Here is a 27,838-nt window from a genome sequence, read left to right on the forward strand (position 1 = left end):
ATTTCTTCTTTTACAACATGATTAATGTGGAAGCATGTTTAACATGATTGCACATGTATAATCTATATCAAGTTACTTAACAAAGTAAGAAGAGGAAATGAAAGGGAGGGAGGAAAAATTTGGTACTAAAAATCTGAAAAAAAAAAAAAAAAAAAGCTAAAAATTATCCTTACATGTAATCTGAAAAAAATTAAATACTATTTACTTTTTAAAAAATATTTTGTCATGGTGAGAAAATTGAAAGTATTAGTGTCAGTCGTCCCTTAGAACTAAAAATGTATAATTAATACATATGTGCAAAATGTAATAAAACGCAAAATGTGATAAACTAAGAATATTTCAATGTACACAAATGATTACAGTTGACACTATAATGTACCCTTATTAATGAATTTAATGACTGCAAGCAATTTATGGATATTAGCCCAAATTAGATTGCTTAGACTATATATACACATATACTATATACAACACATCAGTGTCTTATTTTCCCAGTTGTGGAAGTATCTAAAAAAATTTAATACCTTGAATATTCATTGCTTAAGTTTACAAAGAAAACCATGAAAAACATCACAAATTATGAAATAGTTTAACCAAAAGTATCTCTTTTAACCAGAAGTATTTTCTTAAATTCTCTATCTTGTCCATGAAATAATAAACACTACCAAAATAAAATAATAAAGACTCCCCAAACTTGTCTTCTGCCAGAAAGCTCCTGAATATGCAATAAAATACAACATTTTTAGATATCAGGACAATCATCAGCATTTTCACTGATGTGCCTTTAAAATTTTAACCAATTTCTATTCTGGAAGACATCTAGTTAATTGCAACATATACTATTTATTACTTACTATTTTCTGAGACCTTTGCAATAGCTTGTGCCATATAGTATGATGTGCCTAGAAAAGAAAAATATTCAATGAATTTTAATCATAAGAATAAAAATGAAGATGATAATAATAGCATTTATAATGCACTTCAAAGTTTCCAAAGAACTTTACATGTGTTTCATTTGAACCTTACTATAACCCTGTGAGGTAGACTTTATTATCCATGTTTTACAAATGAGAAAACTGAGATTCAGAAAAGTTAAGTGCCTTGTCCAGGGTCTAAGTCAGAACTTAAACTCAGACCTTCTTCTCTAAAAGATGGTATGACATAGCAGAGTGATGGATTTGAAATCAGGAAGACCTGAGTTCAAAACTGTCATTCAGACACTTAGAATATGATTCTGGGCAAGCCATTTAACTTGAGACTTAGGTTTTCTCTTCTGAGAAATGAGGGAGATGTATTCAATGACTAAGATCAATGGCTAAGATTCCTTCTAGCTCTATTTCCCTAATACTATGATTATATATATATATATATATATATATATATATATATATAATGCATAATATATGACATAATATGAGCATAATATATAACAAATAACATAACAATAATCCTCCAAAAAGGCCAATTAAATCCTCATCAAAGCCTGAAAAGGGGAACCTAATTTTTCAAAAACTATGCCAATAGAAAAGAAACTTTGATAGGATATACCAAGTAGGATGATCTGATGTCTGAGGAAGCCTGCCTAAGAATGAAGAGGCGCATGAGATCAGCCACAAGGTTAAGCTATGGACCACAAGCACTCTCAAAGATCTTGTTAAATTGAAGAATAACAATAACAATAATATTTATTTACTACTTAAACATTTACTAAGTATTTTATATATATTTCCTCACCAGATGCTCACAATTGAATATTAAATTGTACAAGTATTATTATGATATGTAAAAGATTCCTTTCAGCTGGAACTGGGAAGAAAGAAAGAAATCACTAAAGTACTCATACATGAAATAATATCTTATTTGAAGGATGGAGAGACTCCATTATAGGCATGAATTCAGAAGGGAGGCTGAGACTAGAGTAGGCTAAAGCTTATCTCCCCATTTTTGCCTCAAAATTATCAGGTTCTTTCCAGCTTTCATTAAGCAGTTTATATATCTAATTTTCTTAGCTTGAATTCTATTCAAATAAAAATAATCTACTAAAAATGTTATAGCATAAATCTTAAACATAAAATAAAAAAAGAAAATAATGCCTAACCTTTTAATCTTTAGAAAAGTAAAATGGTTCTCATCCAAAGTCATACTTCATAGTAAGTGGCAGTGCCAAATCTCAAAACAAGGACTCTGATTCCAAATCTAACATTTTTTCTACTGTACCACACTCTACTTCCCAAAGACAAAGAAGAAAACAGAATAGCACAATACAGCCTGAGATCAAAGATAGGAAAAAGGTATGAACTTTATATCCCAACCCTAATCAGTGATTGAGATGGGCTTCAGATAGTCTGTACTATCTTGCTCAGTTCTGTGAACTGCTTCACCTGGGAAGAGAAGGAGAAGGGAGACTTGAAACAAGAGTACAAAAGAACATCACTAGTACTCCTGCACTACTGTACCGCTGGACCTAATCACAAAGGAGAATGAATTCTATCAGTAAGCATAGGTATAGGGGCTCCACCCCCATCTATGCCATATTGATAACAAATGTCTAGATCTTCCCCCTGCTATGTGTGGGCCTACCACCAAGAAGAGGGTGAGTATTCAGGGCTCAAGAAAAGAAAAAACTTAAGAGAACCATCATTTTCATATGTATATACAAACTAGTTTCTACTGTCCACAAGAGTAAGCTCCCCTTCTGCCAACCCTCAACACCTATTACTCTAACCAACCAGAATTAATTCAGCATAGTAGTCTTACTTTTGTTTACTTTTATTTGAATTTTATTTTCACTGCAAAAAGTGAATGTATTTATAAAGCACCCCAAAATAACCAATTACTTGAGTAACTATTTCCCTGAACATCAAGTTTAAAAACTGGATGATAGGAAGGTGAAGTTAGAAAGGAATTTTGGAAAGTAAGTTAGAAAGTAATTGTGAGAAGATCTTGAATGAAAAAGCATACAGAGTTTATACACATACATACACACTCTCTCTCTCTCTCTCTCTCTCTCTCTCTCTCTCACACACACACACACACACACACACACACACACACACACACACACACACACACACACAGTAGTTTAAAAGAGAAATAAGAATTATAAGAACATTATTTATATCCTGCATAGGAAAAATCATGAACAGAATTAAAAAGCTGAAATTTGCAATAGCAAGTTTCACCAAAGAAACAAAAAGAGAGAACAGAGTGAAATGTAAGTATACAGACATGAAGGAACACAAGAAAAACAGGAGAAAACAATAACATTAAAAAAAAAAAAAAAAAAAAAAAAAAAAACCACTTAAGATGACAGAAAAAAAACATGCTGGTCTCAAAGACAAGATGTGTAGCAACAATTTAAGGATCATACATCTCCCAGAAGAACATTATAAGACAAAAACTTTAACATGCTAAGGAAGGAAATAATAGAACTGCATAGAAAATGAAATTCCCATCAAAAGAATTCAGATTGGTTTCTGGGAGAAAAAAATAACAGCAAAAACTTAAAGCTATAAATTCTAAGGCATAAAGAAAATAAATTTAACAATTTCTTTCAATTTAACAAGGTCTTCAAAGCCATTAGAAGAAAAACCTTGAAATACAAAGGAAAGGACTATTCTGAACCCACTAAAAAAAGGTGAGGGGAATGAAATATGTTGCAAAAGAAGAACAATGAAGTGTAGGATACTCAGGATGTGTATCCAGCCTAGAAATTTTATCTGAGCCATCCAAGCAATAAATGGACTTCAATAATAAAGAGTTTAAAACATTCTTAGAAAGAAAACAAGAAATGAAGAGATTATGTTTCTCAAACACCTGAAATAACAGAAATCAGGAAATAAGTGCAGCAGGCAAAGACAACAACAGCACAGAGTGAGACCACTAAGAGAATTTTCCAATGTACACAAGGAAATGGGGTAAAGGAAGATCTGGTAGAATTAAGAGTAAAGAGAAGTAAGAGCAGGCAAAAGGTATTATGGACAGAAACTGACCTGTTCAACAAAGTAAATCAATGTTTTCTTTTTATTCTTTTTTTGGGGGGGGAGGGGTGGGACTGAATTATAGGATAAGAAGGTACATAAAAGGGAGGCAGGAGAGGAATAGAATAAAAAGAAAACATTGATCTACTTTGTTGAACAGGATTAAAATATTTTTAAATTATAAAAACAAATTAATGTGCAGCAAAATTATAAAGATTAGGTTAGATTTGAATGAAGAAACATAGACATATACATAATTGGACATCTACTCCTGCAACCTACCACTTTATGGAGGTGGGGGATTTCCATGTGTTACATATTTACACATCTTTTTGGATTTTTTCAAATTTATCAATCAGTTATATGAATTTTTTTTTTCTCTCTAAGATGATACTATTTGTCATATGGGACGACTCTCTGGGAAGACGAAAAAGGAAATACAAACTATAGCAATATATGAAACAATAAAAATAAAAATAATTTTTTTTTTAAATGCCAGTAGGCAAAGGTCAATTTTATTTACATTAACATTTAGGCTTGGAAGCAAACTTGTTACTTTATAAGTACTTTAAGGCTACACAATACAATGAAACTGAATTTTTATTTCCATTCAATTAAATAAGAATTAAGTTCAGAAAGTAATCTTAACTAATTATAAATGAAGTTGTATTTTAAATACTTACTTTTAAGTGAACTGGTAAAGAAAGGCCCTGGAATCTTCGTAGATGATTTAGCTGGGCATCTTGAAGATTATGAACTGCTGAAACTTCATACTGGAAACAAATGCTTGTCCTTGAAATGAGTGGACCCTCACTAACATCCACAAAGTCATCAAATCTTATTAAGAAAACAAAAAACAAAATCAAGGACATTATAAATGACTTTTTGATATTAATTTTTAAAAACTTAACAGAAAATTCTATTGCCTCTTTTCCACAATCATATATCCATCCCTATTCAGTGGGAGCCAGAACTATACATCCACTGGAAAACCCAAGACACTTAAACTGTACAGAGCAAGAAAAGGTAAAACAGAGAAGGGAAGCAGCATAAAGATACTACTGCCTATATGTGTCAATCTGTACTGAGGGTTGTCTATAAAGGAAAACAAATGACTTACATATGTTTTCCTTAAAAGTTTTAAAGAAAGGAAAAAATGATGGATTCTTAGGAAGACACTTAAGACAAGCAAGTAGGTCAGTAGGAAAGATCTGAGACACTATAGGTGGGGCTAGCTTGGAGCAAATATAGTGGCGGGGGCAGCAGCAATGGGCCTTAAGAGATGCCACAAGAGCAGCATCTTGAGGAGTTCTTAGCTCAGAGACAGCATTTATTAAGTACCTATCATGGGCCAGGCACTGCGTTAAGCAGTGTTTGAGGATACAAAAAAAGGCAAAAATCAGGATATGGACTGAGCTCCTCAAGGAGCTCACAATTTAAGAATGGGGGGAAAAGATAATATGAAAACTATGTACACAGAAGGTATACGCAGGATCAACTGGAAATAATCACAGAGGGAAGATATTAACATTAAGGAGGACTAAGAAATAGTTCCTGTAGAAACTGAATCTTATGCTGAGTGAAATGAGCAGGACCAGGAGACTATAGACTTCAACAACAATACTATATGATGATCAATTCTGAGGGACGTGGCCAAATTCAACAAGGAGATGAACCAAATCAGTTCCAATAGAGCAGTAATGAACTGAACCAGTTCTGCCCAGTGAAAGAAATCTGGGAAATGACTATGAACCACTACATAGAATCCCCAATACCCCTATTTTTGTCTGCCTGCATTTTTTATTTCCTTCACAGGCTAATTGTACACTATTTTAAAGTCTGATTCTTTTTGTACAGCAAAATAATTGTATGGACATGTATACATATATTTTATTTAATTTATACTTTAACATATGTAACATGTATTGGTCAACCTGCCATCTGGGGGAGGGGGGGTTGGAACAAAAGGCTTGGCAATTATCAGCGCTGTAAAATTACCCACACATATATCTTATAAATAAAAAGATATTTAAAAAAAAAAAAAAAAGAAGATAGGTAAATTGTTAGGGTGATTTTCATGTATTCTATAGTATATGATGGTTGATAGGAACTTCTTTTTATATAAACTCTGTATCTCCTCTAGTACTAAATTTAGCACTCTATATAAAATAGGTTAATAACTCCTTGATGAATGAACAAATGAATGAAAACAACATATTCCCTAGTTTGTTGAGCTGCTTTTTCAAAGTGGTGAAGGATTTCTGTTGTACAGCAAAAGTAGCAAGTAAAAAAAAAAAAAGAAACTGAATCTTAGTTGAGACTTAAAGAAAATCAGATAGAGATGAGTAGAGAGAGAACTCCAGCAATGAAGATGAAATTGCACAGAGCAAGAAAAGGTAAAACAGAGAAGGGAAGCAACATAAAGATACTACTGCCTATATGTGTCAATCTGTACTGAGGGTGGGGGGCAGCTAGGTGTCGCAGTGGATAGAGCACCAGCCCTGAATTCAGGAGGACCAGAGTTCAAATATGGTCTCAGACACTTAACACTTCCTAGATGTGTGACCCTGGGCAAGTCACTTAACCCCAGCCTCCAAAAAAAAAAAAAAATTGGAAAAAAAAAATCTGTACTGAGGGTGGTCTATAAAGGAAAACAAATGGCTTACATATGTTTTCCTTAAAAGTTTTAAAGAAAGGAAAAAATGATGGATTCTTAGGAAGACACTTAAGAAAATGCACAAAACTGAAAAATGAAATACCTTGGGTAAGGAACAGTATGACAGACAAAGTGAAAGGAGAAGATCTACTTCAAAAGTATAATATGTAACAGAATGGATGACCCATAAAGTTGGTCCGCTAATTTCAATATTTTAAATATATAATGAAGTAAGAATGGAATAGTGCATTCAACCCAAAATTAAACAGGATGAAAAACGCCTTTAAGAATATGTGTGAAGGGCAGAGCCAAGAAAGCAGTGTAGAATCAGCACCCCAGCAAATTTTCCAACTAAATTTAAAATAATGTCTCAAATCAAATTTTGGAGAGGGAATCAACAAAATGTCAGGTAAAACATTTTTCCAGCTTAAGACAACCAAGTAGGTCAGTAGGAAAGGTCTGGGACACTATAGGTGGGGCTAGCTTAGAGCAAATACAGCAGTGGGCCTTAGAGATGTCACAAGAGCAGCATCTTGAGGAATTCTTAGCTCAGAGACCGGATTATAGGGAACCATTTCCCGATACTAGATAGTTAAAGCTGACTCGCAAATCTCTTATCCATATGAAGATCTGGGTCAGAGTTTCAGGACAGAGGAGTATTTGCAGTTAGTAAGAGAACAGGGGGCTCTGGTCACAGTTTCATGAAAGAGAAGAGCACTAGTGCACACAGAAGAACAAGGAACCTGGTCTCAGTTTCAGAGTCAAAAAAGAAGCACTAACACTTATTATATTTTTGTTATTAAGAGAGAACAGGAGCCCTTCCTGGATAAAGACCAGATGTAGAGTAATGACTACACATCTTCCCGGATCACACAATTTTGGAAGCACCAAACATTTACAGAACCTTAAAATTAGCACTGAAGACAGCAGCATAAAGAAGCCTGAAGCTTGGGACAAGGCCTCCTTTTACCCCCAGGTGGATAGAATTTAACTTTAACATAAAGTTCAAAATCAAGAAATAAGCTAGAAATATGAACCAAAAAATAATAATAATAATAATAACTTGACCATAAAAAGCTACTATCGTGGCAGGGAAGACTTAGACATAAATTTAAAAGAAAGCAGCACAATGAAAACATCTATAAGCAAAATCTCAAAGGAAAATGCCATTGGACTTAAAGCAGCAAGGATTTCTGGAAAAGTTAAAGAAAGAGAAAAAAATAGAAGAAAAATTGGGAAATGAAATTAGATGCACAAAAATTATGAAAAGAGAATTAACAGCTTGGTAAAACAGAGGGAAAAAATAATGAAAATAACACCTTAAAAAACAGAATTGGCCTATTATATAATAGACATACAAATTTACTGAAGAACTCCTTAAAAAGCAGAAATGGACAAATAGAAAAGGATGTACAAAACTCAATGACTAGACCTCCTTAAAAAGGAAAATTAGCTATCTAGGAAAAAAGAGGTACAAAAGCTTACTGAAAAAATTCATCCCTTAAAAATCAAAATTGGGCTACTAGACATTATCCATTAGACAAGAAACAAAACAAAGTCAAAAAGAAAAAATAGAAGAAAATGTGAAATATTTCATTGGAAAAGCAACTCATCTAAATAACTAATGGGCAGGTAAAAAGAGTCTAGACATCACATTTCAAGAAATTATCAAGAAAAAATGATCCACTATCTTAGATCCTAAGTATAAAACAGAAACTGAAAGAATCCACCAATCATTTCCTAAAAGAAATGAAAATTTCCCAGGATTTTATAGCCAAATTGAGAGTTACCACGTCAAGCAAGCAGAAAGAAACAATTCACATATATCTATCACAGTCAGGATCACACAATAGTTAGCAATTTCTACATTAAAGGAGCAGAGAGCATAGGATACAATATACCAGAAGTCAAAAAAGCTAACAAGCAAAACTGAGTATAATTTTTCAAGGGGAAAAGACATTTAATGAAATACTGGCCTTTTAAAAGGATCTCAATAAAATTAAACTGTTTTCATTTCTATATGGGAAGATGACTCATAACTCTTAAGAACTTTATTAGGGCAGTTAGGAATCTACATATAGAGGACAGATAGGAGACACAATGGATAGAGTACTAGGCCTGAAGTTGGAAGAGTTCTCTTCCTGCATTCAAATCTGGCTTCAAAACTTTATAGCTCAGTTTGCCTTAGGTTCTTATCTGTAAAATGAGCTACAGCAGGAAATGGCAAATCATTCTAATATCTCTGTCAAGAAAACCCCAACTAAGGTTACAGAGACTCAGACACAACTAAAATGACTGAACATCAAATGTCGAGGACATTCATGTTTGAGTTGACAATGCTGAGATGATCTAAAAAAATGGAGTGAGAAAGAAGGATGCCCTGGGAGAAGAGGTTAGATAGAAGAAGAATGAGGAAAATCTCACATAAGAGTTATGTAAAGAACTTTTATAATGGAGAGAAAAGAAGGGAAGACACGAAGGGTAATGCTTGAATCTTACTCTCATTGGAATTAATTGAAAGAGGGAAGAAAATGAATAAATACTGATAGACATATTTTTATCTACATCTACCTACCTATATAGCTATCTAATCATTTAACTGTGTATAATCTATCTTAACCAAAAGGAAAAAAGGGGAGGGGAATAAGGGGGGAAAAACAGATTAAGGGTAGTAACAGTCAGAAGCAAAAAAGCCTTTTGAAGAGGGACAGGATAAAAAGAAAGAGAAGATAAACAGAAGAAAATGGTGTGGAGAGAAATACACAGCACTCACAGTGAATATGAATGAGATGAGTTCACTCATAAAAAACTAGAATCCAACAATATCCAACACAGACAGGGTTATAATAAGGGGCTGAAGCAGAATCTAATATGGTTCAGCTGAAGTAAAAAATGCAAGAGACTGCAATCATAATGTCATAAAAACAAAAACAAACCTAATCAAAATAGATTAATTGGAGAAACTAAATTTTGCCAAAAGAAAATGAAGTAATATCAAAAATTTTTACAAGTTTTTCTTACAAAGACTTCATCTCCCAAATATATAGGGAACTGATCAAATTTACAAAAATAAGAGCCATTCCCCAACTTATAAATAATCAAGGGATATGAACAAGCAGTTTTCACAAGAAATTAGAACTATCCAGTCATATGGGGGGGAAAAAAGTGCTCTAAATCACTAATGAAACTGAGAAGTAAAAAGAAACATCTGAGTGAAGAATGAAGTTACACAGATTCAAAAAGCAATGAAAATCTTTCAACATATGAAGTACCCCCTTCATAAGCAAAGTAGTAAGAATATAAAAGGAAAATAGTTAATTATTTCAGCTGTTTATTCAATAAACTTGTTTTCCTAAAGATCACTTTAACTTTAGTTACCTGTGTAATTTTACTATTCTTTCAGGATTCTCTGATGCTTTCTCTTCTATAAATTCCATTTTATACCTTAACAAAAATGAAAGGGAGAAAAAAATTGTAGAGATGTTATTTTTTCACTCACATTAGTGATAACACAAAAAAAATTTACAAATTGTCCCCATAACTAGATATGTGCAATTCCTACTCCAGTTACTTCACAGCAATCTGTACCTCTCTCAGGGCACTTGGTTTATGTTTAATTGAATTACATTTAATTAATTAATGTTTACTGCATTTAATTCAAAAAATAACAAATATACAATATGGAAAAGTAAACCTCCAATTGCAGAAACATCCTGACCATTACTAAGATCAATTTATATTGTGGGAATACCAATATCTATTAGTTCTTAATAACTTGGACTCAACAACTATAGCAAATCATCAGTCAAAAAGATCAACTCTCAGGAAAAGGAAAGTAAACAGAGTGAAAATATAACTATTAATAATTATGTCTAAAACTGATTTAAAAAACCTGTTTGAGTCTTTACTATAATGTGAAGCACCAAAATGTAATCAGATATTTATATAAGTAAATGATGCCTGCACCAAAAAATGAGTTTACGCTAGGTTATGGTCTAGAGTAGACAAAGTCCCAATTTGATTTTTAAATTTGGGAAAGATAGAATCACAGAATGATTCCAAGGTGATTGTGTCAATTTGAACAATAGCCCATAGAGTTTTGGATTTAATCTAAGAAAGCCCTGAAAATTGAGTTTGATTTTCCTGATATGGTTGTGGAATTATTTTAATCTTCTGGGAATTTCCCCAAACAAATGGAGGAACATATTCCACATATATTCCAGTTCATTTCTGGATCCTATATAATAAACTAATGGCATTAAGCAAAAATTCACCTAGATATTCACATAAGCATACTATAGCCTGATACTGAACTTCATCAAACAATAAAAGGTTACCAAGTTACAGCTACTTTTAAAAATTCATAAAAGTATGCATCAAATAGCCTTTTAACTTTTATTTATATATATAATCTTGTATTTATTATAATTATATTAATTATATATAATATGCAATATTTTCTTTATTATAATTATATTAATTAATATGTATATTATATAATAATATATAATTAATATAATTATAATAAATAAAAGATTATACATATAATCTTTTAAATATATTACCAATAATTCATGTGTAATTCAACATTTAGCTAATTATTTAATACTTTTTCATATTGTTTATAGAATAACTACGTTTCCAAGTATTTGCTGCCTTTTCTTATAGAATGCTTTTGTGTCAGCTTAAAAAATTTAAATGAAAAAAATTTTAAAATTTTCTCTGCAAAGATGAAGTTGAAATAATTACTCTAATCATCTCTGTTTTTCATATATTAGAATCAACTTTCAATCTTCAAGCTAGGGAACAGCCCAGTTGATTATAAAGAATAGCATAGGCTAAGATAATACAATGATACTTGACATTTTACTTTATTTAAAGTCATACAGCCTATCTGCTTCAAAAAAAAAATTTGATATGAATTACAAAAATAAATAAAATACAACTGAGAATTACAAAATTAAATAAAATACAATTGAGAACAATAAATAAAAAAGACAAAACAAAACCTGCTAAAAAGAAAAAAGTAACAGATGCTATTACGTACCACATATAAACCTAATTACTACAGCTGAAAAATAAATTAAGATTGGAGTTTTTCTAGCCATAACAGAAAAAGCTTGGTAGTAGCAATTAAGTGTTGCATTGGGTCTGAATTCTGAAAGATCTGAAGTGTAATGTGACCTCAGAACTTAATAGATGTGTGACCCTAGGTAAATCACTTAAGCTCTGATTGTCTTGGTTTCCTTCCTTAACTGTAAAATTGGGATGATAATAGCAGCTAATTCCTAAGACTGTTGTAAGGATCAAATAAGATAATACTTGTAAAGTACTTAGCACAGTACCTGGCACATAGTGGGCATTTAATAAATGCTTGTTCCCTCCTTCTGTCATTGTGTTAAGAGAATTTCTCTTCAGTAAGTGAATTCCCTATTGGTAGATAAAAATTGGCTTTACATAGTGATGAGCACAAAGACATATGTATCTTAATATGTTAATGAAAAACTTGTATCTCAATCTAGAGATGACAATGTTAATGTACAAGGTAAAAAAAATGGCACTCTCAATACAGTGATGACAATGTTAATGTATGTACAAGGTAAAAAAAAAAAAATGGCATAATTACAAGATCACATATTTAGAATTGGAAAGGAACTGAAATAACCTAATAAAACTCCCTCATACTATTGATGATGAAACTGAAGTAAAGACTGAGTCAATTATATTGAGACTGAGACAATTGATTGAAACAATTTCTCCACTCATCAACATCATCACCTCTCAAATCATCTTCATTCTCCAATAGTACAAATTCTCACCAAAGGAGCCTACAAAGAAGCCAATCCATTTAAAAGTTTCTATCATTTGACTATACTTTCCTACATTTTCCCTAAAAACTAAAACCTCTAGAACACATCTTTCCCACCCCCCCCATTTTAAATATTGTTCAAAGAAGCTGCTATTAACTCCCTACTCTTGCTGATTTTCACTACACAACAAAGTCCAGATGCCATAAGAACTCCCATCCACCAAAATCTCATCTCTATATTTCCAAGTTGTCACTTCTTATCCAGGCTGGCCAAGTATGAGTAGAGGAAGAATAACATATTTCTTTATATATTTTTTGTTTACAAAGTGCTTACCTTAGAAGAATTAAGTGAGGCAGTATGAATACTGCATTTCCCATTTTATACGTAGGGAAAAGATAACTTTGAGAACTAAGTATTTTACCAAGAACCAAAAATTATTTCATATCTGAGAAAGGACAGAATCTAAGATTTATTGGACCCATGATTCCTCTAAGGAAGAGAGCTACTACTGTCCAATTGAGTTTCTTTTACCGATCAGATCACTCAATTAACCCTTGAGGCCCTAACCTTGTGCCCAACTGGCAAATCAGCCCTCTTAACTTTTCTCACAGGAAAAGACTAACCCCTTTAGTCAATAGCTTTATTATCACCACCCTGACCACCAAGTTCAAGTGTCCCACTTTCTAGAAGCCAGGAAAGGATTGCATATGAAAGGTAAAACTATTATCATCAAGATTACCAACACGTTAGCTAAAGGATTCCTTTTCTTCCAGATACAGTTATTTATTTGTAATCCTGAGTACTTAGATGAAGGTGAGGGAAGTCCTTATCCAGCTTCTGTGACACAATGAACAGTTCCTTAACCAGAATCCTCTATTGAAAAACTTGATATTCTTTCCCCAAAAGGCACTCAGGGAAGAAGATGCTCTGACTAGTAGGCCAGGGAACACCGATGTTTGGTGGTATGGGGCAAATCAACGAGACTGGGAACTGGCTGCATGCAAGAAGGTAATGACCTCTTACTTCCTAGAGATGACTCTAACTCATGATTAAAGAACTATTAATGTGCCACAGGCACCATCATTTGTGCAGTCTTGATATTCCTGGTGTTAATTCTGCATATCGTAGTAATCATCATCTACTAAATAGAACAGATCACTGAAATATGAGCAAAGATTCTTCTGATGTGGGGAAGCCATGGTTTTATTTGTTGTCTTCAGACACTTAGATTAAGCTCATTTTTTTCCCCTAAAAAGGAATCCCTTCCTAAGACTTGATCAGCCCACAGGAGTAAGATTCAAACTATCATTGTTACAATTCCCTGGTGGGCTCAGACTACACTTACATAGCTTCCTATTCACTAAAGACATAAATACCTACATTCATACTTAGTGGACATTTAAAGGCAAAATAAGCTACTGTCATGCTGACCAGATGCACGTCCATAGTATAGGGAGGAAGACTATGTAAATCTGAACTGATAATATATTTTCTATGTAATGGCTTCCGTAAGTATTTCATTTAATTCCAACACCAGTGTTGGAATTACTAAGGGACTACATGAGTAAGCCCCAGCCCACCACAACAGTTTCCAGTACTGCTCTCCTAGCTACCTTCATCTAAATTTATTCCAAAGGACATCACAAGTCTAATTTGGCTACAATTCAAAAGTATAAACAGAGAAGTATTGAATTTTTCACAGAAACAAATTTTATGTTATCAATTAACAAGCATTTAAAACATATACTAGGTACCAGGCATTGTGCTAGCAATGCTGATCATACAAAAAGAAAAGTAAAGTTTTGATGCTCTCAGGGAGCTTCAATTCTAGCAGGAGAAAACTATGTAAATATATAATTATACAAAAATAAATATATACAAAGTAAACAGAAAGAATTTTTGAGTGGGGAAAAGGGGAAAGACATTGATAGCTAGAAGGTTATCTTACTCATGTAAGATATGGCATTTGAGCTGAGTTGTGAAAAAGACTAAACATCCTAAGAAGTGGCGTTAAGAACAGCTTGCATTGCAGGTACTGCTGTGACTTGTCAAGAGCCTCATCAAAAGCACAGAGGTGGAATATGGAATGTAATACTAATTGTGATTTACATTCCTTATCTTTTGCTCTTATATTTTGGAACAGGGTGAGAGATGAGTCTTGGAAGAATTTAAAAGAAGAGAACAGAGTTTCTGAAAGAGATCGTGCCAAAAAATTAAATAGAAAAATAAAAAATCTAGCTTATCTCACTGAAGTAAAACAAAGAGTGAAAAAGTTTAAGGGTACTTAGGTTAAAAGTTCTTTTTCATGCAGATATTTTAAAAAGGGTTTTAAAGAATAATCCTGGGTCATTTAAGATTATTTTGGAATTTTCAAAAAGTAGCACTTACTTGTTATGTTGAAATATTTTTAATGCACAATTTGCATCAACATCCAAAGTTTCAAATGGAAGATCTCTATTAATTAAGGCACGAACATCCTTCGTGAAAGAACGCAGGTGTTCCTTCAAAATTAAAGCATAAACATTCAGTAATATTTCACAACTCAAAATTTCAAAATCATTAGCACCTAGTTAAAATCTCTGTATATTCTTTCAACATAGATGTCCAAAATCATTAGCATGAAATCTCTTTTGATTTTTCTAACATATTATGCCCTATATCTATATAAATTATGGGGGTACTATATTTCTAATCTATACAAATCTTACATAGTAAAAAATTAAAATTATTTGGACTAGTTGATGAGAAAACCATTGTAATACTGGAAACTTAGAATTATAGAATAGTTATAAAGCAGATAAATATAATTTGATCTTATATACAAATGTAACAAAATAATTACATACTAATCCTTAAGGAACTCATCTCAGTGGGAAATGATTTGTAATTATTCTATTTGAGAAGTGAATGCTTCTAAATCACAAGATAAAATTTCTGCTCTTAATCATTCTTCCAATGTTATTCATAGGATTTAGGTCATTTAGAAAGATTTGATAAAAATACAATTCCATTCAGTTCCAGCACAAATTACTGAAAAAATCCCATTTTAAAAATGCATTTCTGTTGATTTTATAAAATGGAAGTGAATGGTAAAAATTTCAAGGAGCATGCCACTGATGAAAACATGTACTAACTTTTTGTATATTTTAATTCAATAATAAAGGGGAAAGGAAAGAACACTATCATGTTTAATATACTTTTACCAAATAACTTTTTCCATCAAAATGTTTTATTTTCAAAAATATGCAAAATCTAAGAAGAGTTTTCTTAAATTACAATAGTATTCTGTCACAATCATATACACCAACTTGTTCAGCACTATCACGACTAGGTCTGTATCCCAAAGAGATTAAAAAATGGAAACAGAAAAGGAAAAGGATCTACTTATACAAAAATATTTATAGCAGATGGTGGCAAAAAATGGAAATTAAAGGGATGCCCATCACTTGAAGAATGACTGAACAAGTTAGTGCATATGATTGTGACAATACTATTACCATTTAATAAATGATGAGTAGGATGCTATCAGAAAAACCTGCATTCTTACATGAAATTATGAAAAATGAAATGAAGAGAACAAGAACACTGTACACAGTATCAGTACCAATGTATGATGATCAACTGTGAATGATTTAACTATTCTCAGCAATACAATGAATGATCCAAGACATTCCCGAAGGATTCATGATACAATGTTTTCCATCTCTAGAGAAGGAACTGATAAGAGTTTGAATGCAGGTTAAAAGATACTTTTTCTTTGTTTTCATTTTTCTTGGGAGTTTTTTACCCCCCCAACATGACAAACAGAAATGTTTTGCATGAGTGCACAAGCATCTTCTTTATCATATCACTTGCCTCTCAATGGGAGGTGGAAATGAATTTTTAACTCAAAATGTAAAAAAAAAAAAAAAAAAAAAAAAAAAGTAAAAATTATTTTGCATATAACTGGGGGAAAATAAAATATTAACTCTTTTTTAAAAAAACATATTCAACAGAATGAAATAAAATCCTAACAAATTTATTTTGGAAAAATAAAAACAGGTAGATGTCAAGAAAAATTGTGAAAAGAGGAAAGGACAAAGATGTGGTATTGATTAAAAATATTTTTACTATCCTTCATTCTCAAAGAGGATCAAAATGACATCACTATATTAGAGTCAAGTTAGTGTGTCCAACTGTGGCTGATCAAACCAATATGACCTCAGAATGTTCTGTCAAAGGTTGGACACAAATAGTCCCTTTGAATATTTGGGGTGGATTCTCTAACTTTTTACATCATAAAGGTAAATAATTGGAACAAATAAGCCAAGGAAAAATAAAAAACAATGGAACTCAACAACCCAGTTAAATAAAAATTATTTGGCAAAAGCTTTACTATTTGATAAAAATTGTTGAAAAACTGAAAGTACATGAACTGCTATTGAATCAAACAAGCAGAAACTGTACACATTAAGAGCCAAGAATGTGTGATGATCAACTATAAAAGGCTTGGTTCTTCTCAGCGGTTCAATGATCAGAAGCAATCCCAATAAAAGAAAATGCCATCTCATCCAGAAAAAGATCTAAGGATTCTGAATGTAAATCAATACATGCTATGTTCACTTTTTTTTCTGTACATGAAATGAAAGTGATTAAAATGTCCAAAACCCTTTGACCCAAGGATTCCATTATACCTCAAAAAGGCTACTGAAGGAAATTCTCACATACATCAAAATATTTATAGAACTTCATATGATAGCAAAGAATTGCAAACAAAGTAGAGGCTCATTTGATTGAGAAATGTCAAACTGTGATATACAGATGTAACAGAATAGTACAGTAAAATAATGATAAATGATACACGTAAGGACTACAGAGAAGCATGTATGCATATGTATATACATGTATATATAAATATATACTTTAATATTTGCATGTTTGTGTATATATATATATATATATATATATATATACACACACACACACACAGACAAACCACAAAAACATAGCAAAAGTGAATGACACAAAATTATAAAGAACAAATATAGCCCAAAAGAAGAGAGATGAATAGACACTTCTATCCTACCTTCTATCACTCTGCAGACATGAAAGGTCTACAAATATTATATGCTATATACATTTTAAGACTTTTTATTTTATTATTAATTTTATTACTCAGTTGTATTCATTTTTCCTCTTTTAAAAATAATACTTGCTATATGGGATTGCTCTCTTAGAGAAGGAAGAAGTAGGAATACTGAGAAACTATGGTGATTACAAAATACAAAAGATATTAATAAAAAATGGTTGCAAAATACAGCTTTAAATAATTTTAATTTTATAAGTCAAAAAAGACAGTTACTCTGATATTTTAAAAACTGGTCAAATTTTAATTTTCAAAATGAATACTTGCTCCTCTTCTTAAAGCTGACCCCTTGGCCACTTTCATAATCTGTTTCTTTTACCCTATTGAACTTTTTGATGTGAATTCTAGACTGGCTAAGGATATGTCTCCTTCAGAAGCTCTCTTTCAGATTACCTAAAAAAGTTGTAGCTCAAGTCCTTTCCAGCTTATTACTAAAATCTTGGGTATAATATGAGTGTCCAATTATGAGACTGGAAAGTGGCTTGGGATAATAGGCAAATCTGGTAATAGACCAGGTCCTCCAATTCCAACTTAGTCTCTAAAAGGGAACTCCTCTGACTAGTTTATTTTCACTTAGGATAAGATTAGTGCTAAAGATCACTTAAGGAAAAGAAACAAGTCTCCTGTGGTAAAGAGTCACTAAAAAAGTAAGATTATAGAATCATAAGATAAAATTAGGAGAGGGAGAGTCCTTTAGTTCAATAATGTCATTTCTGTGATACAGAAATTAATCAAGAAAGGAAAAGTGAATTAATCATAGAAGAACAGCAATCCCTCTTACACATTTACTATTAAAAATTCTCCACACCTACACTTATTTAAAATATACCTTGACTTTTCAGAATACATTTACTAAAAACACTATCAACACCCCCAATACTAATTTCTAAAAAGTCATTCTAGGAAACAAAATGGCTCCACAGACGATTCTTCCCAAAGTAAAAGGCACTTACAGATGTTGGAATCCATTCATCAAGTCTTTCATCCAAAAGGACATCATAGCAGAAGGCTCCAGCAATCACTACAAATCCAAGAAAAATTAATGTTAATATCTGAATCAGATGCATATTTCAGTCCTCAAAATATAATTTGCAATCACTCCCAAATCTAAAAGTCAAAAGAAACACCACTATCACCTTAGTTGTTTGATTTCAACAGCCCTCTTGATTTAAAAGAAAGCACTATGTACCAAATCATCTCGCATTAATTTCCTTTTTATACCCTGCAAATCAATACATTTGTTTATACTCCTAAAATAGTGCTTCAAAGACTCATCATAATGTGGAGGTGATCTTGAGTTCTTACAAGCAGGTAAGCTCTGAAACATCCTATGGATTTGGAAAGGTTATTAAAGCACCGATTTTGTGATGCACTGTCAGTCTAACATTAAGGACTGAAGAGGCTCAATTCCAAACTGGTCATAAGGTAATAACTTTTTAGCCAAACTCTCAAATAATAGTTATTATCTGTACCAACAAGGAGAGTATCTACACAGCTGAAATAACAAACTGAAGTAATGCCATATACATATTCAGAAAGTTACAGTACTATGGAATTGTGAAATGACCCTTTACTCAAAAGTTGATTTTATCTAAAAAGGCAAGGACTTACAAATGCATCACTTAATGGGATTTTTTTTCATGTAAAATAAATAATGTGCTGGAGTAGTAGTATTATCATTTACATCTATTACACAAACACACATACACACACAACCTTAAGGTCAGAAAGAACTGAGGTTCTTGCAGTGTGACCTTAAGTTAAAATCCTTAATTCTCACTGTGCTAAGCAATTCTTGAAGAAAATAAAACTAAAATTAAGTAGCTGCATTAATGAGGGGATTTTCTAATATAGTTATCTCCTAGATATATAAAATAGTAAGTGCAAACAAAAAAGAGGGGAGAAATGGGTTGATTCTTCTCAGGAAAATATTACTAATAAGGGCTATCAGTCATGTGTCAAAATAATCTCATATAAAACAATATTATAAATAGTTTTATGTAATTAATGTAGTGAAATGGTTTAAAACAATGACCATTAGAACTTTGAAATCTAATCCTAATTTACAAAAATTCTGGGGAATAAATATCTTTGCCACCAAGTAACTTAGTCAAAGCTTCAGATAAAGGAAATGTGTTCTCCCACTGAGACTCCACAGAAAAACTGACACTCTTAAGTTTCAGGCAGTTATAGGTAGAGAAATACAATAAATACACCCTGTACTTCCCTACATGCCTTCATATGATCTCATTTCCTCCATTCCTATGGCCAACTAAAATATCATAAATCTACTCTTCTTGGCCAATGCAGGACTGTTTTGCTTGACTACATATGTCTGTAACAGAAGTTTTGTTTTTCTTTTTTTCTCAATGGAAGGGAGAGATGGGAGGGAAAAAATAAGGACCTGAAAATTAAAAAAAAAAAAATTTAAAAAGTCTACTGTTTTCAGTTTCAAACCATTTTAAATCTTATGAATTTCAGTCTCTTCAAACATTATCTTCCACCTACTCTTTTATTAATTATTTAATTACTGACCTTAGAAGATTTCTTTATTTTATACCCTATATGGATGAATTTATTCACAAATTTATTAATAGAAGAAATGTTTGTAAAAACACTTTACCTACTTTATCTAGATGATCTTCCCAACCATTCTGTGAAGCAAGAACTACTAACATAATCCCAATTTAAAGAAAAGAAAACTAAAGCTCTGAGAAGATAAGTGATCTGCCCATGGTAACACAGCTATTGTAAAAGGTGAGATCTCTGCCTAAGGCCTATGATTCCCTATCCAGAACTCTTTCCACTATTATACAATACTGTCATGCACAAAAACTGAACACTCCACACCTCTGGAAACAGGCATCCAATATTACATAAATTTTCTCAACTCTAATTTAGTTATTAGAATGTTTACATTACCTGGAATTTTTGGAACTCTGACTAAAGTAACTGTGTAATCATCTTTGAATGCCCTTTCTATCACACACCCCATCATCATGGCACAAGAACGCCAATAGGCCTAGAATAAAATAAATGTAAATATATTACAATAAAATAGTCCAATGTCAAATCAAGCCAACAAGTCTTTATATTAAGCATCTACTGTATTCCAGGCACAGTATTAAAAAATAGGGATATAAAGGCAAAAAATAGTCTCTTCTCAAAGAGTTCACAGCACAATAGCAGAGACAACATGCAAACAATTATGTAAATAATTTATGGCTAAATTGGAGGTAATGAACAGAGGGCTATATTAAGCATTAAGGGAGATTAGGAAAGGCTTCTTGAAGGTAAGGGGTAAACAAAAAAAAAGGGAGAAATCCGAGTATGGAAAACAATCACAGAAAATTTACAATTGAAAAATGGAGTATCTTATTCAAGGAACAGCAAGAAAGCAAGCATCGCTGAAACACAGAATACAAAAAAAGAGAGAGAGAGAGAGAGAGAGAGAGAGAGAGAGAGAGAGAGAGAGAGAGAGAGAGAGAGAGCGAGAGCGCAAAAGTATAAAAAGACTGGGAAGCTTGGAAAGTGCAAGGCTATGAGAGGATATAAAGACTGAAGAATTGTACAATGTCAAAGAATTTGTACACTTAAAATCCAGGTCAGTATTCATTTAGGAAAAATCTCTCAAATATCTGCCAGCTTCTACCAGGTAATAATAGCTTCCTCAAATTACTGTCTCATCTAAATTAAATCAGGAAAAATACAGTTATACAACTATAGTATAAAAAATACATAAATTAGAATCACTATATCAATTGGAATGAAGATTCTTAGAAATTTTAAAAGGATGTTCTTTATAGTTAACTGGATATGGGATGGGATACTGTAAGGACTTCAAACCTACACATAAATTGAGACAATGGTATGACCATTTCCTAAGACTAGGTATTACATTAGCTCCAGAAATAGCTTCCATTTTTATGAAATGATGATGCAAAGTAAATTGGCCAGAATCATAACAATTTATACAATAATGTTAAGATAAATTTTTAAAAGACTTTGGAACTCTGAACATAGCTTCCTAGTTTTCTCTTTATGTACAGGAAAAATCTCACCTCTTGATTTGTATTCCTTCATTTTCAGTGGTTCCAAATGGTGACTTTTAGGAGCAAGGTATTATGTATTATTTCTATTTCTAGATCTATGCCTTGAAATCTCTGAGTGTAAGAACTGGCTGAAGAAAATTAGAGTATGGGAGTACAGTGTTTCTCAATTTCCTCAAAGCTGGCTAACAAAGGGGATACGGAGTGCCTTCTCTAAGATGTCAAGTATACTACAGCAGTATGATCCCAGATTGAAACTTATCATAAAGCCATTTATTAGAAGGGGAGATCTCCCTGACTGGTTTTAATGGTGAAATTAAAAGCAAGAGACATTAACACTTTACATGCCAAGTGAGATTATTCGCTCAAATGAGGAATCAAATTCTATATAAAAATACTTATGGCTTTCCTTCCCTTGAGTAAAATGCTAATAGATTCAATAAGTGAATAGAAAATAACTTATAACAGTTCAGTATGTAGAAGGAAGCAAAAGCAACAACTAGTACCAAGATATATAAATAAAACAAAAATATAATGCTACAAAGTAATTTTAAAAGGCAAAAAGTATTAACAAATGGAATAAGGGTGATTAAGAAACCAAACCAACCTTGTCTATGAGATAGCACTTCAGGTATATCCTTTTTTTTTTTTAAATTATATATATATATATATATATATATATATTTTATAATATTATCCCTTGTATTCATTTTTCCAATTTACCCCCCCTCCCTCTATTCCCTCCCCCCCGACGACAGGCAATACCATACATTTTACATGTGTTACAATATAGTCTAGGTACAATACATGTGTGCGAATATCATTTTCTTGTTGCACAATAAACATTAGAATCCGAAGGTACATGCAACCTGGGCAGACAGATATTAGTGCTAACAATTTTCATTCCCCTCCCAGTGTTTCTTCTCTGGGTGCAGCTACCCCTGTCCATCATTGATCAACTGGAAGTGAGTTGGATCTTCTTTATGTTGAGGATTTCCACTTCCATCAGAATACATCCCCATACAGTATTGTTGTTGAAGTGTACAGTGATCTTCTGGTTCTGCTCATTTCACTCAGCATCAGTTGATTTAAGTCTCTCCAGGCCTCTCTATATTCCTCCTGCTGGTCATTTCTTACCGAGCAATAATATTCCATAACCTTCATATACCACAATTTACCCAACCATTCTCCAACTGATGGACATCCATTCATCTTCCAGTTTCTAGCTACAACAAAAAGAGCTGCCACAAACATTTTGGCACATATATGTCTCTTTCCGCTCTTTAGTATTTCTTTGGGATATAATCCCAGTAGTAGCGCTGCTGGGTCAAAGGATATGCACAGTTTGATAACTTTTTGGGCATAATTCCAGATTGCTCTCCAGAATGGCTGGATTCTTTCACAACTCCAACTTCAGGTATATCCTAAAGAAAGCTAAGGATTCCCAGAGGTGGAGGTGAAAAGGCAAAGTATTTCAGATATAGGGAATACAGACATACTGAGTCAAAGATGGGGTGCCACATATAGTAAATAAGTCTGACCATGTGACATCTATACTCAAAAAATTGAAAAGGTTTTCTATTGCCTATAGGATAGAATAACATTTTCTCCTTAATCTACTCAAGTGAACAAATCAATAAATATTTACTAAGTGTAGTTAAGGTCCTCAACAACTGACTACAACCACCTCTATCCAGACTTATTCTACATTAATCCCCTTCACAAATCTATGTTCTATGGCAAATAGACTACCTGTTCTCTCCAATTCAATTTTCTCTCTCCAAACACTAATATAATTCATTTTCTTTTTCTAGAATATACTCCTTCATCTTTGTTTTTCCAAATAATTTTTTAAATATTAAATTCAGGTGCCACATCCACAAATTCTCCTGACGCCCTTCACCTGAATGTATTCTTTCTTCTCAAATTTTCCTAAGATTGATCCTTTGTCCTTTTCATATACCAACTCATATTGCCCAGAAATCTATGTAGATGCCACATCCCCACAGTTAAGACTAAAAACTACTTTAGTACAAATTCCATAATTTTTCATCTTTATACACAAAATAACCTGCATATAGTAAGATACTAATTAAATGCTTGCTGAATTACTTTTATTAGTCAAATTAAACTAGGCTTAATGAAAAAAAAAAAATACTTAATTCATAAATAATATTACCTTATTCACTTCCTCAGGATCTTCATCTTTAAAAGTAAGAAACTTAATTTCACATGACTTGGTCAGAGGCTTATTCATGTCCCAGGGCTGGCCATCCACAAGAGCCAAAATGGATTTCTTGCAATACCATTCACTTAAATCTAAAGAGTTAAATATACAATAGACCTAAGTCCAATCAAAATTACAGAAAATATTTCATTTTTAAATGTAACATCAATAGACATAGTAGTGATCTTTTTAAAAGTTAGTATATTCCAAAATATAACAGTTCATTACTAAAATCAATATATCTAAAGCAGGGGTTCTCAAACTACAGCCCTCGGGCCAGATGTGGCCCACTAAGGACATTTATGTGGCCCGCCAGGTTATGGAAAATGGGCTGAGGGGCGGAGACAGAGTGTGAGTTTTTGCTTTTATTATAGTCCAGCCCTCCCACAATCTGAGGGACAGTGAACTGGCCCCCTACTTAAAAAGTTTGAGGACCACTGGTCTAAAGTATTCTTTGTCTTACACAAAACTAAACAGGACATTTACGATATCATGCCCACTTTGTGTAGTCTAAATAATCCACAAAAGACAAACTAAGGACAGCATTGGGCCAAGAAAGAAAATATCTGTTCTCTTCCTAAATAACTAAATTAATAATATGATTGGCTATATTCAGCAAGAAATTATCTAAAAGTTTTCCAAGGGCTAGATCTACATATAAAGTTAGGAAGAACACAAGTCTTTATAGATAGAAAATTCACAATCATATTTCTTACACGAAAGAAGCTTGTCACAAGAGACTTGGTAATAGAACCTGGATGGGATCAAGTCTATTACCACTATTAGAAAAATAAAACAAGAGCTATGTTGATACTAGTTGGTAGCATTATACAGTATAAATGCTACTGCTACAAATATTAAGGCAATAGAAGTATAAATGTTACTGCTTCAAACATTAAGGCAATAGAAGAATATGAGAATATATTCCCTTATAAACTGATAACTAGATTATTAAATATTAATCTTATCAATGGAGCTCTAGGTTTTCTGAAAAGGGGGAAAAAATAGCCATAAGACTAGGTAATCAATGTAAATTAAGCTCTATTTTTCTGTTTTAGATATTTAAATATTTCATTACCTCTGCCTGTAAAAATAAAAATAAAATCCATGATTGTTCAATTTCCACTTACTATTGTCATCAAGATTAATAGACTACTGTGCCATAAGAAATGATAAAAAGGTCAATTTCAGTGAAACCTAGGGAAACTTGTACAAATTGATGCAGAATGAAGTGCACAGAATAAGGAGAACAATTTATACTAGAATAATAATATAAAAACAATTTTGAAAACCTTATGAACTCTTTGAGGAACACAATGACCAATCCTAATTGTAGGATAAAGCATGCACCTCCTGATAGAATACAGGGTGCAGCTTGCAACTTATTTTTGAACATAGCAAATTTGAGAATGTTTTTCTTTACTGTGCAAATGTAACCAAAAAAATTTTTTTCTCCTTATTTTTTCAAATTAGAGGGTAGGAAATCTGTTCATTGACAAATTTTTCTCATAAAAAATATAAAATTTAATTAAAATATCGTATGTGGACTACATGGACAGGATGTTATATATGCTTGTACTAACAGATGTTTTCTCTTAACCAGTTCTCTTTTTAGATGGAAGGGTTCAATTTCAGGGAGTAAAATGAAAAGCTCCGTTAAATTTTTGTTTAAAAGTTGGTTTTGTTTCTAAAACATGAGTATGACCAGAAAAAAAGAGTAAAGTTTTTGCTCTTCCTCAGAAGCAATGAAGTCAAGTTGTCAGCTTATTTGGGCTACTTGATTTCCTAAGAGAGCTTTGTTTCCACACAGAAAATACTCTTGTAGTTGGGTAATTAATTAGAAGAATATCAAACCCTTAATAAACTGACAAGAAAAAACTTCAGCAAGGTTGAGGGAAATGCCTGGTACAATTCCTATAAACAGAGCAACTGAGATTACTCATTGAAAAAAAGTTTACTTGAGGCAGCTAGGTGGCGCAGTGGATCGAGCACCAGCCCTGAATTCAGGAGGACCCGAGTTCAATTCTGGTCTCAAACACTTAACACTTCCTAGCTGTGTGACCCTGGGCGAGTCACTTAACCCCAGCCTCAGGAAAAAAAAAAGAAAGAAAGAAAAAGGTTTACTTACGCATGGCACAATTATAAGGCGTTGAAAAATTTTTATTCATCACAAAAATAGTACCGGGGTCCGTTTTTCCAACATGTTTAACTTCAATCTTCTCCGTCCGAGGATGTAGGGACAGCTGTCTCTCTTTCTCTTGGTTAAAGAGCTCATTCCGCATCTTGGCTATTTCCGTAGTGGATAGTTGAAAAGAAGGCGCAGTGGCTATAAACTCTGGCAACAATTAGAACGCAAAGTTAAAAAAACTTACTCTGCAAGAGGAGACGGGCATCCGACAAGATTTTGAGAACCATCCCCACAAAGTGGCCACGCTACAAGGTACTTCAAGTACATTCTGCAGAGAACGCTAAAATGAGAATTAACAAAGCACATTTTCCCTAAACTTCGGAGAGCGTGAGGGGATTAGTGACCCTATTTTCCGGAAGAGGAAACAAAGTCAGATTTTAGGTGACGCCTCCAAGGTCATCTGAGGTAAGCGCTCTCACGTTACAAATTTAAGGCAATTCAATAAACAATTATCTAAACTTTAAATCAGACTCCAAGTAATATCCGTGGATGCCCCTGGTCTCCTCGCCTTGACCGGGTTCAAGTGACCCCCTGGCTCCCGAGAGCCTCACCCCCATGCATGGAGCTTCCAAAGGCTCTTTCACAAGCAACAGCTCCCACCCGTAGGCCAGAAACCCTGTCTCCTTCTATCTCCTTCATTGTCTCCACTCCGAAATATCAGCAGAAGATACTTACTCATACCGCTCCATGGTGAACGCAGGCGCCTCAGCGCGCGACTCGCCATAGCCATCAAGAAAATAAATGGCTTGTGTGTACTTCCGCTCCACCAAACTCCTCCCCAGAAACACGCGCTGCTCACTTAGGTTCCGGCCAGCTTCTGGCCCTCGGTGCTTGGCGCTTCTTGGCCAGCAGGGGGCATGCGTCTCCCTTTTGCGTTCTCAGACCACGCCCAGATTTCTGGCGTCAATTTCCCTTAGCGTTGGAATTACTCTGAGAAATAGGGCTTAGCCCCTCTATCCCAGGGATTCTTAAACTTTTTCCACTGATACCCCTTTTCACCTGTGGAAATTTTTACGTGACCCTAGATATGTGGGTATATAAAATTGTGTACTTATACCATCACAAACCAAAAACCATAAAAAATTTTATTTTAAAACAAATATTTAATATACATATAATTTTACTCTTTATAAGATGAAAGTAAATTTGCATACTGATTTACGTAAAGAATTGATTCTTGCCACTGTACCAGTTTGATATCTCTTATTGTTGTCAAGTTTTCCCCGTCACCTACATTCAGTTATATATAACTAATATAATAATATGTAATATATAATGATATGTACAAATATGTAATATATATAACACATTATATATATTATATGAGTATATAATATATAATGATATATATAACATATAATAAGTTAGATATAATATATATAAGGCTTTAACCTTAAAGCCCCCACTTTAGAAGCTTTGTTCTATCCAAGTGGGAGATGCTGAATTTCCAAAAGTTACATGTATGCGGGAGACAGTTCGAAAATTATAAATTTTTCAGTAGGAAATGTGTTTAGAAGAACTGCATGTGTTTAGCCTATTGATTGTTTGCTGTCTAAGGAGGGGTGAGTAGAGGAAACAGAATTTGGAATACAAGATTTTGCAGAGGTGAATGTTGAAAATCATCTTTGCATATATTTGGAAAAATAAAATATTTTAAAAGAATGTTAAAATTGTTTTTATAAATAATTGGGCAAAATAAAATATTAATTAAGATTTTTAAAAAAGCATTTCCAAACAAAATAAATTCCTTTATTGGATACATCCAACTGTATTATATTTGTTGACCATAGAAATATTATAAAT

General features: G+C 32.9%; 1 protein-coding gene across 1 annotated transcript in view; it reads right to left on the reverse strand.

Moving 5' to 3' along the window:
• Positions 1 to 26,848, reverse strand: part of MRPL39 (mitochondrial ribosomal protein L39) — a 28,155-nt gene extending 1,307 nt beyond the window's left edge. Inside the window, exons 1-9 of the mRNA XM_074300573.1 lie at positions 26,711 to 26,848; positions 25,976 to 26,182; positions 23,800 to 23,939; positions 20,494 to 20,593; positions 18,525 to 18,592; positions 14,835 to 14,947; positions 10,015 to 10,080; positions 4,664 to 4,817; positions 855 to 902 (exon numbers count right to left, since the gene is read on the reverse strand). Of these exons, the coding sequence (XP_074156674.1) occupies positions 855 to 902; positions 4,664 to 4,817; positions 10,015 to 10,080; positions 14,835 to 14,947; positions 18,525 to 18,592; positions 20,494 to 20,593; positions 23,800 to 23,939; positions 25,976 to 26,182; positions 26,711 to 26,765 (951 nt within the window). The 5' untranslated portion in view covers positions 26,766 to 26,848. The remainder of the gene's footprint in view (positions 1 to 854; positions 903 to 4,663; positions 4,818 to 10,014; positions 10,081 to 14,834; positions 14,948 to 18,524; positions 18,593 to 20,493; positions 20,594 to 23,799; positions 23,940 to 25,975; positions 26,183 to 26,710) is intronic.
• Positions 26,849 to 27,838: the final 990 nt, after the last annotated feature.

The sequence above is a fragment of the Sminthopsis crassicaudata genome, chromosome 3 (assembly GCF_048593235.1).
Source record: "Sminthopsis crassicaudata isolate SCR6 chromosome 3, ASM4859323v1, whole genome shotgun sequence".
Lineage (NCBI taxonomy): Eukaryota > Metazoa > Chordata > Mammalia > Dasyuromorphia > Dasyuridae > Sminthopsis > Sminthopsis crassicaudata.